The sequence below is a fragment of the Stegodyphus dumicola genome, chromosome 11, assembly GCF_044657685.1.
Source record: "Stegodyphus dumicola isolate Sdum_Otavi_A_Nest chromosome 11, ASM4465768v1".
NCBI lineage: Eukaryota > Metazoa > Arthropoda > Arachnida > Araneae > Eresidae > Stegodyphus > Stegodyphus dumicola.
Window position 1 is genome coordinate 159,349,159 of NC_140778.1, and position 17,687 is coordinate 159,366,845.

Below are 17,687 nucleotides of genomic sequence, written 5' to 3' on the forward strand. Positions count from 1 at the left end.
TGTTGCATTTTTTCTCTATAATGCTAATAAAGAAAATAAAGAATCAGTACACAGTAAAGGTATACTATTTTTTCTCCCTATGCTTATGTATAAGATTTTCTATTTCTTAAAAACATTTGGAGAAATAAAAAAAAAAAATTAATGTGAATATTTTTAAAGTTTAATGATACAATTTATTATTGGCATAAATGTAACACTTTTTCTGAAGATTTATAGTTTTTTCTTCAAAAAACGCAGCTCATACTCGTGTAACTCAAATGAGCACGCATGCTCCCAGGTTGAAGTTGAGCACTGCAGCGCTGTTTAGCACTTTAGTTTAACCTTTTGGGCACATACTGGCCTTCATACAAATTAAAAATGATGTGACTGAAAAATGTGATTGAGTATTGTTTGTGTTATTTGATTTAATTTATTGATGTTAATCTGTAATGTTATGATAGTAATGTATAATGTAATTTATGTATAATACATGAGTATTAAATTTTAATACCTTTTTATCTGCAGAGGTTAGTGGTTTGCTTGGAGGAGAGTCTTTACATTCACAACATTCGAGATATGAAGGTGCTGCACACAATACGAGATACTCCACCAAATCCTTCAGGGCTTTGTGTCCTGTCAGTAAGCAATGAAAACAACTACCTCGCATATCCTGGAAGCAGCTCAATTGGAGAAGTACAAATTTTTGATGCTTTTAATTTGGTGAGTAATTATTATGTGATTATATTGGTAATAATAATCACTGAAAGTATGTAAAAAATTTCCTGGAATGCAGTATAAATTTTTAGAAGTGAGAATGTTTAAATTTGATGTCAAATACTTGAATTTCTATAGAAATATTTTGGCATTTAAAATCGCATATTGATTACAAAGACCTTAGAAATTATATGCGACTTTCAACTTTGTGGAAATATTTGCATACATAGGAACTCAAATTATCCAATTTTAAAGGGTTATTTCTATACCAAATCTTTCTTATACTGTAAATTTGGTGTCTAACATTTGAATTTCTTTTTATCCTCTGAGCATTTAAAAAATCATATATCAATATAAAAGCTTGACTGATTACTTTTTAACTTCAAGAGGGGGGGGGGAATCTAATTTTCTAGGCCAAGTAGAATTAAGTTTGCTGTTAATTTATTTGTAAGTTTTTAACATTTTTGTTCATAGTATGAATAATATTAAAAGATAACAGAAAGGTGTATATTTTTTAAAAGCAAAATTTATTAGCAAATATTATAGGTAGCATTTATAACTAAGCAGTAATATGTTGTATTTAGGTTTGCTCTTCTTTGCTTATTCTGAATTTAGTTTCTTATATATGGCATTTATTTTTTATTTATTTGTTTATGCCATTTAACTATAGCCAAGTGCTATGTTTTCAAAAATAGATTGAACAAATGTGGCAACATTATGTCAGTTTGCTTTCCAAGGAAGGAATTTATTTTAAGTCTTAATATATATATTATTTATATATTTCTTTTTAACCCTACAGTCTATGTTGAAATAGACAACCTAATAATTTAGATTTTGAAAAAGTCTAGATGGGTTGTGATTTCTCTACTGTGCTGACTGTTTTGTACATACAAAGCATGAAAATTATTGAAAATAGCATTAATGCAATCCTCTTATGCTATAGAAGCTGGTTGCCATATTGAAGAGTGCTGTAATTTTATACAGAGTGAATCTGAACAAAGAGATGATAGAAGGCACCTATATGAGCAGCAATCATCATAGAATCTATAGTCAGAATGCAAGCGGTGAGAAGTTAAAGGTTAATTTTCCATGGTCACAGTTAAAGAATTAATACAATAATGAGACGAGATACTTCAGAAAACATTTTGTTAAAAGGATTTTAGCTAATGTACATGCTCAAAGAAATTGCTCAAAAGACCTTCCACCAGCTGTAATGCAGGCTTCACACCTGCGGGACAGGGATTGATGCATATTGGCTAAGACACCAAGCATTATATCTCTGGCAAGAATGGGGATCCTGGCAACTAGATCCATATCAATTTCAACGAGGCACTCATAGATTAGGCTTTTCATAAGGCCCCACAGGAAGAAGTCCATACATGACAAATCTGGTGATCTTCGTGGCCAAGCTTTGGGACCACCTCCACCAATCCATCGCCCTGGAAATTTCGTAGTGTGTATAACCAGCCATCCTCTTGGCAATCCATGGTAGGAAATGCCATTAGGTTCCTTGGCGAGGATCGACCGTTTTATACCATTTATAGTGCCACTTAGCAGCTTGCTGTTTGTGTTCTTACCATACATTCTATGACAATTATTGTTTGTATAACTGCCTTCTATCACCCCCCTAAAGTTTTGTCCACTTATTCAGACTCACCCTGTAGATGTGGTAAATATGAATCAAGATATCTGCATTTGTGTAGATGATTTAACTACTGTTATGGGGAATTTAAACTAAACTTCCCGTTAAAATTTAACTCTGTTTACAGTTTTGAAAAATAACTTAATATTGTGATTTATTGCATGACATATATTGTAATGTACACTGGTTATCATTAATTAAGGAAAAAATACAAAAATGACGATTATGTATAAAATAACATGTAAAGAAATTACCAGACAATTATATGTTATAGAAATTAGCATGTGTATAAAATGAACAAATCACATGTGTCAGTTTGGTATGGGACATATATCCACCTTCAATGTGGAGTATGATCTCCCCTAGAAGCAATAAAACACATACAGCAATGTGCAATGCTGTCAATTATTCAGTCTATAAGTTCTGTAGGAATTGAGAGCCAGTGCTCTTGCAAAACAGTTGCTTGCATGGCAAGGCTCCCGAGAGGAGGATTGAGAGCAGCTATGCATTTTCCTAAAGCATTCCAAACACGCTTGATAGGATTCAGGTCCAGTGATTGAGCTGGATTTGCTGAATTGTTTGCTGCTGAAGAGTGTGGTCTGTTGTTGTCATCCTGTAACAGGAAATTATCACCTATTGCCCTGGCATAAGGGTGCACATAAGCATGAAGGATGTCATCTCTGTAGGTCTGAGCATTCATGGTACCACGTGGAAAGACATGGAGGCCTGTGTGTCTACCCAAAGAGATACCACTCCAAATACAGACATTGCCTTCTCTGTATGCATCTCTTTCACAGATATGTGATGGCTGTTAATAGTTCTCTTCAAATCAAATAATGCCTATTATTACTTTGGAGGTAAAATCTAGACTCGTCCATAATAAGAACAGCCCTCCGTTGATCAGCTGTCCAGTTGATGTGCCCACCTCAAACGTTCCCTTATATGACGCGATGTGAGCAACATGCAGATCTGTGCATTGTTGATGTTGACATCATTCTTCCAGTGGCTGCAGTAGGGAAGGATCTGATGTTTTATTCCTTCATGCGCGTAAAAAAAAAAAAATATTGATCATCAGCATCATCGTAGTGGTTGGCCATGCGTGGTTGAAACTTCTGGATGCCAAATCTGTGGTTAGAAATTGTTGCCAAAGTCTACGAACTGCAGAAGGACTTATATTTAGCCACTTCTGTCTGACTTTTCTCCATCACACTTCTTTGGGCAAATGATGGCTGGAGGCATTGTTACAGATTGGCTATCTCAGATTTCTTATCTCAGTAATCACGGCGAAATTTGCGGGCTTGCTCTGAAACATGCAATTTTATGCTCCTCGCAGATGACACATTGTGATTGCAGTGGCCCTGATTTGTATACTGCAGTTTTACTCAGCAATTCTCATTTAACAACATATTCAAATTTTATATAGATTGGAATACTGCAGTTTGTATACTGCAGTTGTATACTGCAATTTTACTCAGCAATTCTTATTTGACAACATATACAAATTTTGTATTATTTTTGTATGTGTTGTTGCTATTTTTGTGTTTTTTCCTTAATTTTTGAAAGCAGTGTAATTCTCAATAGCATTTTAATTTGCTGTTTAATGTTCTGAATGAGATTTCTCAAATTTATAGAAGTGAAATTTTCTGAAAAGTTTCTTGAAAAACTTGAAAAATTGTTGAAAGATCCGATAAGTTAGATATTTTATGTGCACTTTGTAATTTTCTGAAGTTTAACAAATTATAAATTTCATATTTTATGGCTAAATAATGGAAAGGCTAGTAATATCTCCTTGGTAAGTGATTAAACATTCCAGATTCTCCTCATGTTACAGCTGGAGTATCATCTTGTCATTTGACTGGACGCAACAGGCACTGCTCATGGCCATGTTTGGCCAACACTATTTTGATAATATTAACAAAATAAATGATTAAAAAAAAAAAAAAAGATTTGCTTAAGAAACAGTTGCTTCAGGGAAACAAGATACATTATAGTTGTGGTGTTGGCAGCATTCGGATGATAAAAAATATCTTTCAACATATCAGCTTAATGTGACTAATTTAGTATTACTCTAAATTTCTAAATATTTTTATATAATTTAATTTAGATCCATAATATTTTTAATAGATTAACAGCTTAATGTGACTAATTTAGTATAACTCTAAATTTCTAAATATTTTTATATAATTTAATTTAGATCCATAATATTTTTAATAGATTAACAGTGGATTGTCTGCAGTTGTTAAGAAAAAGTGAATTTATGAACAGTTTATACTCGTAATATTTCTGGAAATGATTGAACTAATACTATATCCCCTACTCTTAATTCTCAGAGGACATCCCTCCTCTCAACATTTGTGGGAAATTCACTGATTGCTCCATCTTCTTTATGATGTTTATCCCATGATTTGTTTGGCTTTGTTTTAAAAATTGACTAGTAGTTATTTTTTTCTATCATTAATGCTGCAACTTGAAATTTTTCTTCAATATCCACTCACATCTTAACCCATTAGCCTCTGGTGTTGCGTTGATGCAACAATCAAAATAAATGCTTATATAAATATAACTACCTAAGATATTTTATAACAGCAGATAATTTTGTGTAGGGAATATTATGAAGATTATTTCTGTAAAAAAAAATATTTTCCTTCAACAATCATTTTGTTTATAATAATAAACTCATACTTTAAGCAAAATTTTCGACCGGGTATTTTTGCTGAAAATATTTAACGAAAGAATCAGAATCGCCGTCTTTATGAGTGATCTATATTTAGTCCAGGAAACGGGTAGTCAATCTCCTTTTTCACTCATTCCTTTCGATGTTCTGGTTCATGTTATGGTTGTTTAAAAATGCCTAGAACGAGGTATCTTACATTAGAAGAAGCCCTTTAAAGGTTTTTTGATGAAGAAACAGATGATGATAATGTTAATAATGACCAGAATGAAACTGATATTGTTGTTGTTCCCCCAGAAATTGCAGAAACTAGTGAGGAAGAAGAAAGGAATGGCAATGTTTTAAATAATGATAATGATATTTTACTAAATGATACTGCTGGGGAAATTGAAATTCACGTAAGAAGTAAGCCTTCTAAAAGCAGTTATAGTCATACTAAAAAGTTTAAAAAGCAGAAGATTGAAATCTTGAAGTGGATAAAAAAGGAACTGTTATTTATGTCTCAGGAAGAACATAAAGAAAGAGATAGAAGAGAAATTATAAAAGACCAAATACAAGGTAAAACTAGTGCACAAATTTTCGATTTTCGTTTTTGTTTAAACATTTACTCTCTTCTCGTTGAACAGACAAATGTATACGCTCAGGAAAAAAAAAAAAAAAAAACCAGAAATTATTGCATCTGAAGACTATATGAGAAGATTTAATTGAATATTATTGCTTACAGGATACCATTCTTTACCTCAAGAAAAAATTTATTGGTCTTTTGATAAGAACATTTCTGTTCCTGTTGTACGAGAATTGATATCACGTTTGCAGTACAGGAATATGAAACAGAATTTGCATTTGACAATGGTCAAATTGAGAATACTGATAAATTATATGAGGTGAGACCGTATCTAAACTTACTCAATATCAACACTTTTTACTACTGGAAATATAAATTCTCTTTTAGATTTCAGATGCAAGAATACATTATTTCTTTTGCAAACTCCTATTGAGAGCGTAGAATTAGCCAAAAATAGATCAGCAACAGGAAGACCTTGTAAATTCAGCATTCAAAACCATTGCATGGAGATGGTAGACATTTTATCGTAAAGTCCGTTGATAACAAAAGAGTTTGTTGTAAAGAGTACCATAGCCAGACTGTTTATAGATGCAATGTATGCAATGTAGCTTTACATCATGATCGTAATCAAGCTTTTCATGCTTGAATCTTTCGAATGAAATAATCTGTATTTGTAAACGAAATACAATGTATATTTTAATATTAAATTAATTGTAAGTAAAGTGATTTGTAGATTTATAAAACGTTATACAGCTAAAAAGTAATCCTGCGCTCCACTCGAAAGAAACATCACGCAAGTACAATCCTACTCACTAAACATCCGTAGTCTTATTCTGCTGACGTTGCGTGAACGCAACACTCGCGTTTTCCACAGGTAAGAGCATTTTTTTTATTTTCAATGTAAATTTATGTTATAAATGCTTAATTAAATATTTGTTATTATTTTCATGAGAAAAGAAACATTCCTTGTAGTTTTGGCGGTTAATGGGTTAAATTCTACACAATTGATATAAGTTATGCTTTTTTCCCCCCGTCATCTGTTTCATTATTTACTAAAAAGTTGGCATGCTTTAAAGAATTCTCTGTTGTCTTTTCTGACAAGAAGAAATATGCAGCAAATGCTGCACATTGGAAAAGTTAGTTCTCCCATATGTTCAGTCTGTAATACTTTGGCCATATTGATCGACTTGTTGATCACTATAAGTGTTATTATATTTTCCATATTTTAGCATATGAATGAACAGGATATCCATAATTCAATAACATTTCCAAATGATAACATCAACCACGATCGCACTATTGTAATTACCTTAATTCTTATCTCTTTTATATAGATTCAGGAATTCTCCAGTTTCTTTGTGACTTTGAGCAATCCATGGGCGAAGAGCATTTACGCATGCTCTGCATTTAATAGTGTTAATTCTTTAACTCAGAAGAACTGTGAAGGAAGAGAGCTATTGGTTTTAGTGCCAAAAGCCAGGCATTTCTAAATAATAAACCTTTTTTATAGTTTCATATGTTGAGAGTTCAAGTCAGAATAACAGGATTTTTTGCTCTTCACCAGTCCATAAGGACCGAGAAGTTTTAAGACTGGATGTATTATTCTCTCTTGATGTTAAATACAGCAACTATGCTTTACATTTTGTGAATGTCATGTATCAGAATATCTGAACGTACATTGGGACAGCTATGCCTCAATATTTGGTGCAGAATTTTTTACCCCCTCCAATGGCTGGCTCTAGCCATTAATAGGTGTTGGCCACTGCTAAGGTCTAAAGTGGTGGTCACTTTATTATGGAGGCACCTAATAGTGGGCTATCATTACCTCCTATAAAGAGATGGACAAATTACATCCATACTTTCTCCAAGATTCAAACCCAGGCCCTTCATTAATGCAGTCAAAGTCATTAACCAATTTCTTGTCTGGATTGGTCCAGAAAGTAAAACATGTTATTCATTTTGTTGTGGCAGATGAGAACATTTCTATGAAAATATGACAGAGGTGTTGTTGACTTTTGTGTTGAAATGGGAAGAGTTGGAATGAAGTACTAAAGGTGTTATATTGTGTGCATAATGGTGAAACATTTAGCTGTGTTTCAGCAGAGGGATTTCAAAGACAATAGGCATTCTGATAAGCCATTCGACATGGCTGACAAGTTAACATAGGTAAACAATGAATATCGACTACTTAGCTTAGACTTCCTGAAAATATATTTGTTTGAAGCCATGAAAAATTAAAAAAAAAAAAAAAGAAAAGAAAAGAAAAGAAAAAGAAAAAAAGGATTTGCTTAAGAAATGGTAGTTTTTGCTTCATGGAAACAAGATACATTGTTGTGGTGGTGTTAACAGCATTGAGATACTTTCCATTGAATTGTACTCGGTGTTATGCAATTTCTGGGTATTCTGAACGTGCAGAAGATAATTGCAGGTAAAGAAATTTTGCTTTTAGTGGAGAAAAGGAAAAGCATCATTGATCTAATGCTTAAAGAGAAATCACTATGAAATGCAAAATACATTACTTTGGAAAAGAAAAAGTACTGGGCTCATAGAATAATTTGGTTTTAAATAAAAAATTAGTGTTAAAATTTTTCAGTCAGTTTTCATATTTTATATTTCATATAACTAAGGACAGTGAAATTAAAATGCATGATTTGTTGATGTTTCTCTAAAATCGTCAAATCATGCAATTTTGTGATAAAATTAAAGTTTATGAAATGTGTAAAATTATTAATTATTAATATTTCAGTTACATAACTTTTGAACTTTTCTTGATTTTTTGTGTTATTTATATATGTATAGACATAATCTTTTCTTATTCAAATAAATATTCTTTCGGTTGACTTGCTAGCATTAAACATGTCTTTCATTTTAGCAAGCTAAGTCCATGATTCCAGCCCATGATAATCCTTTAGCAGCAATGGCCTTTGACCCTACTGGAACAAAGCTAGCTACTGCATCTGAGAAGGTATGTTTGTCTTAATTATCATGATTCTTTAACAGCAGTATTTATTGTCTCCTCCAAAGATAAATGTTTTCTGGATTCTCGATCTGTCGGATCATTTTGATCACAGATTATAGCTTTGTGAAGGAATATGCATGTAAATTTTCATGGAAAGCATGTTAAAAGTTAATATAATGCATTTCCAAAAATAATGTGATAAACTTCTTCTTGAAATTAAAATTGATTATAAACAACTTATTGCTATATATTAATGCAACTACTTTGATGCAATTTACTTACCAAGTTACTTTGCAAGTGGTTGGTCTTCACATTTTTTTTTTTAAAAAGATTCCCAGACTATCAATATTTATCCCAAGTTGGCAAATGTTATCAACAGAATAAATGAAGGCATATTTTAGCGATTTAAAATAAAAATTTTAAATATTAATTAAAGCTTATGTGGTACCAAAAAATAAAACATGCTGTACTCCAAAACTCTTTACAATTTTTTGCACTGTTCTTCTCTCCAAATACACAGCAATCTGTTTTTCCTTAAAAAAAAAAAAAAATAATGAATAAAATAATTGGAGAATTGCAGAGACTCGCTATCATGCTAACCCCGGCAACATCAGCTAACTACCAAATGCATTTTTTCGTTGTTTCCTCTAGAGCAGCAGTTCTCAACCTTTTGACTAACGTGTATCATCTAAACAAAAATTGAAAACCACCACTACATTTTACAATGATTATTTTTCACTTTTTAAATAGAATAGTTGAAAAAAAAATATTTTGCCATTTGCACAACCTGTTGTGTATTTGCATTAGATATGCACACAGAAAAAGTATTAGAATAAAAATCGGTTACCATTTTAATGATCAAAATTACTACTATAACTTTTATCATATAATACTTTAATTCTAAAATTTAGTGTGAAATTTAGGCCTGTGTAAGAGTGACCAATTTCTTTGTCTGGTCTTATTTTACTTAGTTTTAACCATAAATTAGGATCCACTTTTAATTTTGTTCTGTATTTGTTTTTCAAATATAACGTGGAAAAAAATCCTTATTCACACAAATAGGTTTTGCAAAAAAAAAAAATAAAAATAAAAATTTCATAGCTTTATTTGAAATGCCTTTAATTTTTTTTTTTTTTTTTTTCCATTACAGCCAAAAGTTAACAAGCGTATTATTTTTGGAATTTTCAGTTAGAGTTTGAGTACAGGAAATTTCTATCAACTGTTCTTTTTCTTCATGAGATTTTTGAATTTAATAGTTAAAAATACTTTGTTTCTTCATACCAACTATTTTTACCTTGTGTACCACCGGTTGAGAGTCGCTGCTTCAAGAATCTGTAATCAGTTCGCATCAAGATTCTGTAATCCTGCAGAAATTTTACAGCAGTTTCTTCCAGTGCTGGTAAATTTCACAAACTCATATTTTAAAATTGCAGCCAAAAGTATCATGATTGGTTTATAAAAGCTGTTGCAATTTTTGAATGCAACGTAAAACATGCATGCAAAATGGCAACATTGCTTAACTAAAAAGATTGTTATGAGCATAGTTGTCAGAGTTTGGCACATTTAAAAAATTTAGCAACTTTTACTAAAGGGGTTGCGATTGCACACAAGTACTGAATTAAGTGGCTTATGTAAAAATGATATTAAACTATCAAAAATAAGTTATTATAATTAATCATTAGTTTTTTATGTTAGAATAGGCACATTTATTATATTATAACTTGCAAAAATATAGAAATCATGTATAGCAAGTACTACACTACAGAGTCTGAGATCCAGACTCTTCAGGACTTTGGCAGTTCTGGAGTTAGTATTTTTCTGGATATTAGATCATCAGTTTAAATCTAGTAAGGCTATAAGGTATTTCTCCCACTGCCCTAGCGTGCCTTCGTGGTGTAACGGTAGCACGCTGGTCCGGTATTCCAGAGGTCCGTGGCTCGATTCCCGGTGAAGGCGGTTGCATATTTTTCATCTTTTCTGCTTCCAATTAACCTAATGACTACAAGTGGCACCCGAACTAAAAGGGTTGTGGATGATGATTCTCCGCACCCAGGATTTGGCGACTAGGTCCCCTAAAACCCTAGTCGCCCTTTGGAAAGGGGAGTATATAAGGTATTTCTCCCACTTCCCTAGCGTGCCTTCGTGGTGTAACGGTAGCAAGCTGGGCCGGTATTCCAGAGGTCAGTGGTTCGATTCCCGCCGAAGGCGGTTGTATATTTTTCATCTTTTCTGCTTCCAGTTAACCTAATGACTCTACAAGGTGGCATGTAGAAATTATAAAATAGTGATTTTGAAATTACGAAGAATTTATGACTTTAAGGAAATCAGAATTTACAAGAAAGAAAAAACAAAAATGCTTAATATATTTATTTGGTTGCATTGTTGTTTCTTTCAATGTAAGTTGTTTAATTTGCAATGTTAGTTGTTTAATTCTAATACTTTCTTTTTAATTCTATAGATAGGCATAATTTCTTGTTCAATTATGAAATTCCATTGTTCAAGTCCTGTAACTGCTGCGGTGAACATTCCCACTAATTGGGCAATCGAAATTTTTTTCCCTCAAAAACCTCTCTGTGCCTTTCTTCATTATTGGTAGCAGCATTACATCAATTGCATTTATTACCAGTTCTCTGTATTTCTTTAAAAATTCCATTAATTGGAACATTTAACATTTTATTTGTGATATCTGAATACTTTCAAATTTGCAGCTGTCATCATAAATCTTAGGTAGCTTCTGCTATACACTATTGGTGATATATCTTGAGATTGACAACTAAAGACATGTCATTCCACTAAATTTTATCTTGCTTCTATCTCATGCTGATGGAATGAAACTTGAATTATATTAGTTATTTATTATACTTATGCCTATTTCCAATGCATGCTTAAGGCTTATCTGAGTCCCGAATAAATTAATTCCCACATATACTGGCTACAGGGCCAGCACTAGGCATTTTCAATCTGGTGCAGTCTCTGCCCATCTGAAATCCTGCTGCCAAATGCCTTTCTAAATTCTAAAAATTTTGCATCTCAATGCTTTTGCTAAATGCTACAGATTTTGCTATCCCTTAATTTTGTTGCTCAATGCTTTCAAAGTTCTAAAAATTTTGCCTCCGCTAAATTCTGCCGCCCAGAGTACCACACCAGCCCAGGCACCAGTCTAGGGTATATCTGAGTAACAAATGTGTAATTCTTAATTCAAATAGTGCTAAATGTATCTTTTGGCCTCTGAGTATCATTTACAAAATTTATTTCTTGCATATGGAAAGACATTTTTGTTAAATTTCTTCTTGTCAAAACATTCAGTACTTTGCAGCGAAGTTAGGTGAAGTCAGTAATCATTACAAACCTCTATGTCAACATAAAAGGTTGTCATGCTCTTTCCTTTGGTATTCAGTTACGAATATTTTTTAAAAAAAGTTATGTACACATCACTGCGAGAATCATTTCTGCAGTTGCACTGTGTTGATAGTCATGTGGTGACGAAAGAAAAAAATAATCAATATAATGATTTACCAGATTGTTGTCAGTGCAGAATAAAAATGAGAGGGGGGGAAAAAAAGGTTGCTGGTGATTCAGACATCCGGATTTTAGATCAATCATTCTGAGTATTAAGTATCTGAATTTGGGACTTTGTACTGTAATGCTGTTGATTGGATTGGTTTCATTTTAGGGGGGGCATTTGAGTGCCAATGATCAAGTGGTTTACTGCTGAATGCTGGGAATCTGACCTGAGTTTGATTCCAGGTGTACGGGCTGCTTTTCCCTACATATAACATAACTATGAGCCAGTTTCCCATAGGAAGTGCTCTGTGAAAGCATCCCTCAGCCTAAGGCAGATAGTTCTCATGTTCTGTGCCATATTCCAATAATCACTTAGCTTCACTGGAGGTAACAGTGCTTGACTAGATATAGATCATTACATGTGAAGATAACATAAAACTGTATATTTGATTTTTTTTTATAATTATTGTTTAATATTAAATCAAAATTAATGTGGCAAATGTTACTATGCATTAATTCTAGTTGAAGACTCAGGTGTTTGAAACACTTGTTGACAGCGCCATCCTGTGTAGAGCACGTTGGAAAAATGCATTACTTTCCTACCATAATGTGGAAAAATGTCCATAGATGAGATGAAATCTCATGAAAAATGCTACGAATGAGTCTTCATATATGTATGAGTTAGTTACTCCTCCAAAGTCGATGCCTCAGTGCAAGGGGTGGAGCTACTGGTGAACATGTCCAATGGAAATCCTGTAAAGGAAGTGCATCTACTTGCAAATCAGGCATTGGTGGGTGGGCGGGAAAGAATTGCAATAAGCATGAGTAAATGTAAAGTTAATTAAAGTGTAATTTAAGTAAAAAAAAACATGGGATGGAACAATGAGTTGCCTAAACGTATAATAAGTGAGGATAAAAACAATAAATGGGGAGATATTTATAATTCACAATAATATTGGCAAAATACAGATTTTAACTGAAGGTGAATAATTACAATTTACTTTAACAATTTTCATGCTGCGATTGAGAAGGGCATGCTTTGCTTACATAGTTAAATTATTGATTTCATTAATTATTTCAAAAAATAGAAACATTATATCACAAGGATCAGTTAATTCTTTCATTTTGGCCATGTAATCTTTGAAGACATTATTCATTATTCTAATTTTGTTGATTCCAAAAATATTGTTGAAATCAGTGATATTCTTAATAAAACTTATAAATTCAGAATAGTGATTTTTCTCCTGTGGAGAGCTAGAGGCGTTATTTGCACTCGTGCTTTGCTTAGGATTATTTACATATGAAACTTTCAGATTTTTGACTGCATTGCTAATATCAGATACATTAAATTGCATATTTGCCTGTACTGACTGATTTTGTGCAGCAGTAGCCGAACTAGGGAGTTTATTACTAGAGTGTTAAGCCTGATTTTTCACCATATCTGTGAAGGAGATTCTGCTTTTTACAGTACTGTCTTTAATCTGCTGGCTAGTTCTATTTTTAGGGAACTTTTCGCACCCACGATATGACGCGACGTGATTTTTTAGGCAGTTACAGCATTGGGTTCTTCTATTCTTCCTTTGATGAGACAATCCATCGTCTTGTGGTCTAAAGAACATTTTACACACCTTGGTTTAAAGAAGCAGTTCTCCGAAGAAGGGTGCCACTTTTGGCAATTATAGCACTGTGGCACCTGATTCTTGGATATGTACTTTTCTACCTTCATGGCAAACAGTAATAGATCAGACACATAAAATATTTGATCAGAGATATCATTTTTCGTTATTTGTACGAGAAATAAAGGCATAGCGGCTTTCGTTCTGCGTCTAGTTATTTGAGTCACTTTACTTATGGCAAAACCTTTATTGGCTAATGCGCTGGGTATGTCATTCGTCTTAGTAGTGGAGGATAAACCTCTAAAAACTAATTTTAGTGGTCTGACGTAATTTACATTTATGACATTGTGATCTTTTTTTTTTTTTTTTTCCCTGAAACAGAGCACTCAGTATTTGGTGGTCATCAGAAGTCTGTGGTAATATTTTCAACAATTCCCCATTCACTTTAATGAGAATTTGGCTTCAGTCTTAGTGCTAAATCTTTTAATAATTCCTCATGCTTAAGTTTTCCCAGATTCACCATTATTGGGGGATAGCCTTTTCTTGGCTGATCGTCGGCTCCTGCTTGGCTAGGTGTAGTATTACTAGCACTTACAATATTAGCATCATTATTTTAATTTAATAAATTAAATTTATTATTAGACTCAATATTTTGGGGTACTTTTTCAACTCTTTGTTTGTTTTGCAGATATAGTAGAAAGCTTAAATCTCTCTTCATCAACTTTTTAGTTGAACTGCATAAGTGCTTTTACTTTCTGCAAACATGTACTAGCTCCAGGATTTTAACATGAAAATTATTCTAGATGATCTAAAAGATGTAATGTACATATCGTATCGTATGTTGAATTATAATAGACTTTCTTGGCAAGCTTCTTTTATTAGCTTGGATTAGCATTGCTGGTATTTCAAATTCATTGCATCAGTATAATATTTTCTTTTTCTTTTTCTTTTTTTTTTTTTTTTTTTTAGGGGACTGTTATACGAGTGTTCAATGTTTTAGATGGCACAAAGTTGTATGAATTTCGAAGGGGAGTTAAAAGGTATATTTTTGTATTGCTTTTTTTTTTTTTTTTTTAATCTCTTATATTTTGCTGTAATTCCTTGTTTAATACAAATAATGTTTCAGATGTGTAAGGATCTACTCATTGTCATTTAGTGAAGATTCCTCTTTCCTGAGTGCGTCAAGTAACACAGAAACTGTACATATTTTTAAACTGGATGACTTAAAAGATATGTGAGTGAAGAAATTTCTGCATTTGTTACACATTCTCTTTAATTGTATATTGAATTTTCAGTAAGTTTTTGTTAAAAGACAAAAAGCAAAATATTAAACAGTTATAGTGTACAATTTCATGTCATGATTTAAAAAAAAATATTTTTCAGTGGATGTAAATTTTGTGTTTCCGGGTGCATTGATATGGTCAAAATAATTTTTTTAAAAAAAAAAATCTTCTGATAAATTCTTGTCAGATTAAGATTATTTCTATTTCAGATATAAGTTAAAAAATTCTTATAAATATGGATTGTGATTAGAAGAAACTGTAAATTAAAAGACATGAAGTTTTAAACATAAAAATACTTGTTACTATGTATGATATATTTTATTGTAGATTATGATGATATATTTTATTGTAGGTTATGATATGCATTAATTATGAGCACGTATTTGAATATAGGTCCGAATTTTGTAGTGAATGAGAATAATGCACCCTTTGAATAATGAACAATCAGTTTTTCATTTGAATACATGCTGACAGGAGAAATTAATGGTTCAATTATAAAAACTTATGCAACTTTAATTTATTTGATTAATTAAACTAGCATACCTGCCAACTTTTACGAATTTTTCGTAATTTTTCCGAAAATGCGTTTGTCTTTATGATCCTACGATCGTAATCCATTTTTTACGATTTTTTTTCCTTTTTCAAGTGTTTTTAATGATTTTTGTCGAAATTTTAGAATTTTTCGCCAATTCAGCGATTTTCGTCAATTGCATCGTGTTTTACCGCCAACTACTGACTACTTCGAATCCAGTAAACTGCGGTTTCTCCCAACTCACCGCTTAACCAGCCAATCCAATGCGCTGAACTTGTTTCTCCCACTCTTTTCTTTGTGGGCGCCAGATTATTTTTTTCGCGCTCGCTTCAGCAGGAAGGGAATTACTCAGCGAGCGTGGATTGTAGCATTCTGGGTTTTTTTTTCACGTGCTACGAATTTTCTTAATACGTCGTTGTTACGAAATGTTACTCATTTCAAATGAGTTCAAAAAAACCGTATTCTCAATATTTTCGGCCTGCCTACAAAGCCGAATTTCCAACAATTAAAGAATACTTCAAAGGAAATAACTGCATTTTGCAACGTGTGCGTGTGTGACTTCATAATAAGTCACGGTGGAAGAAGCGACATTGTGAAGCATGTTAAGTCTAAAAAGCATGAAGTTAATGCTTCGGCTTCGACAATGTCAAAGAAAGTAGATGATTTTTTTTTTTTTTCAAATTCGGCTACGAATTCGGATGCCGATGTCATTTTGGCAGAGTATTTGTTTACTGCATTCCTCATCGAACACAACGTGCCGCTAAGCGCTGCTGATTACGCCGGTCAAAACTATGTTTCGTTCTTCAATTTCACCAAAAGCTCTAGAAAGCATTTTAATTGCTAAATGTTATGAGGAAACTCATTGTTATGACAGGAAATTTTCCAAAGAATTTTTGGCTAAAGCCAAAAAATGCATTCTAAATTCATTGCAATAATTTTTTTGTGTAACATTAAGTTCTTGTTTTATGTTTCCTAATAAATTTTTTAGTTACTACTTAATTGAGATTTACTAATGTAAGTACAATTTTTTTTTTCTATTTGTATAAATTGTTATTTTTTTAATATCAAAGCATGATATTAATTCTTCGTGTTCTTCTGAATTTGGGAGAAATCTTCTGAATTTAGGGGAGAAATCTTCTGAATTTTTATCTTTAGAGGTTGGCAGGTATGAACTAGTGATAAAAGCAAACCCCCCAGTGAATGTTTAGAATACACTCGCAAATCAGCATCTTCGAAAGAAGTAACATTTTATCATTTAAAATATCTCTCCTGATAAGAGGGTCTTATTGTTGTGTAGGGCCATTTACAATAAACATATTTGTGCAAACAAATTGTTATGATTTTGTTAATTTTCAGTAAAACCTCAGCTTTTCTCAAGGTCACAGTAGATACATGATTTACATTTCCAATTCCAAATAATTGTTTTCTTTCTAATTGTATTGCCAATTGCAAGTTTGAAGCTACTAAAGACTTTATGAGACTAATATTGCTTCCTGTATTTATCAAACATTCAGTTGGTTCTCTATAAAAAATCATTGCTTTCTTCAAATATGCTGAAATATCAGAAAATTCACTGTGATTCACTGGAAGACTACTTTGATTATCCCATCAATTATACGCCGCTCTCAGTCTGATGCTGGAGGCATTTAGCATTAGAAATCAAGTTAGAATGTTTATGCTTGTATGTCAAGCACTGCTTTTTTATTTACTGACTGAACCATATTATTTTTTTGCAGACATTATAAAATATCTGCCTTTTCATTTTAAACTTTTGACTTTCTCACCATGTTATCATAACTTTCAGAACTGGCTTAAAGTTATTGCAAAATATTCAAATTTTCTGAAATATGTTCAGTGCAGTTGCAGTAGTTATTGAATCTTTTCCCCGTTTCTGAAAATTTGTTAAATGACTATGTTATTTGCTTTTAACTGAATCTTTATTATCCCCTGTTTTTTGAAACAAAAATGTTCATTCTCATGTTTCTGTTTCCCTCCTGAGAAATTTAAATATTTCTGTTATGTTCCAAGAATCATCTTTTTCATACTGTCTGTAAATCTCTAACACAATAGAATCTGAAATAAGTTTGGTACATAACAGGAACAAGTTTCCATATGAATTCAGTGCAACACAATGAGTTTGCGAACCCCGTATATGAATTTCTGTTGTATTTTGTAACTCCCATAACTGTTTCAAATAGGAGGCTGATTTTACTGCATTTAAA

The 17,687-nt window shown here is 32.4% G+C and overlaps 1 protein-coding gene across 5 annotated transcripts in view; it reads left to right on the forward strand.

The window, feature by feature from the left end:
- The window catches only part of Atg18a (Autophagy-related 18a), a 91,365-nt gene that overhangs the window by 17,440 nt on the left and 56,238 nt on the right, over positions 1-17,687 (forward strand). For all 5 annotated transcript variants that reach the window (XM_085826172.1, XM_085826173.1, XM_085826174.1 and 2 more), the window contains exons 4-7: positions 505-699; positions 8,444-8,536; positions 14,620-14,690; positions 14,777-14,884. In XM_085826172.1, the coding sequence (XP_085682298.1) occupies positions 505-699; positions 8,444-8,536; positions 14,620-14,690; positions 14,777-14,884 (467 nt within the window). The remainder of the gene's footprint in view (positions 1-504; positions 700-8,443; positions 8,537-14,619; positions 14,691-14,776; positions 14,885-17,687) is intronic.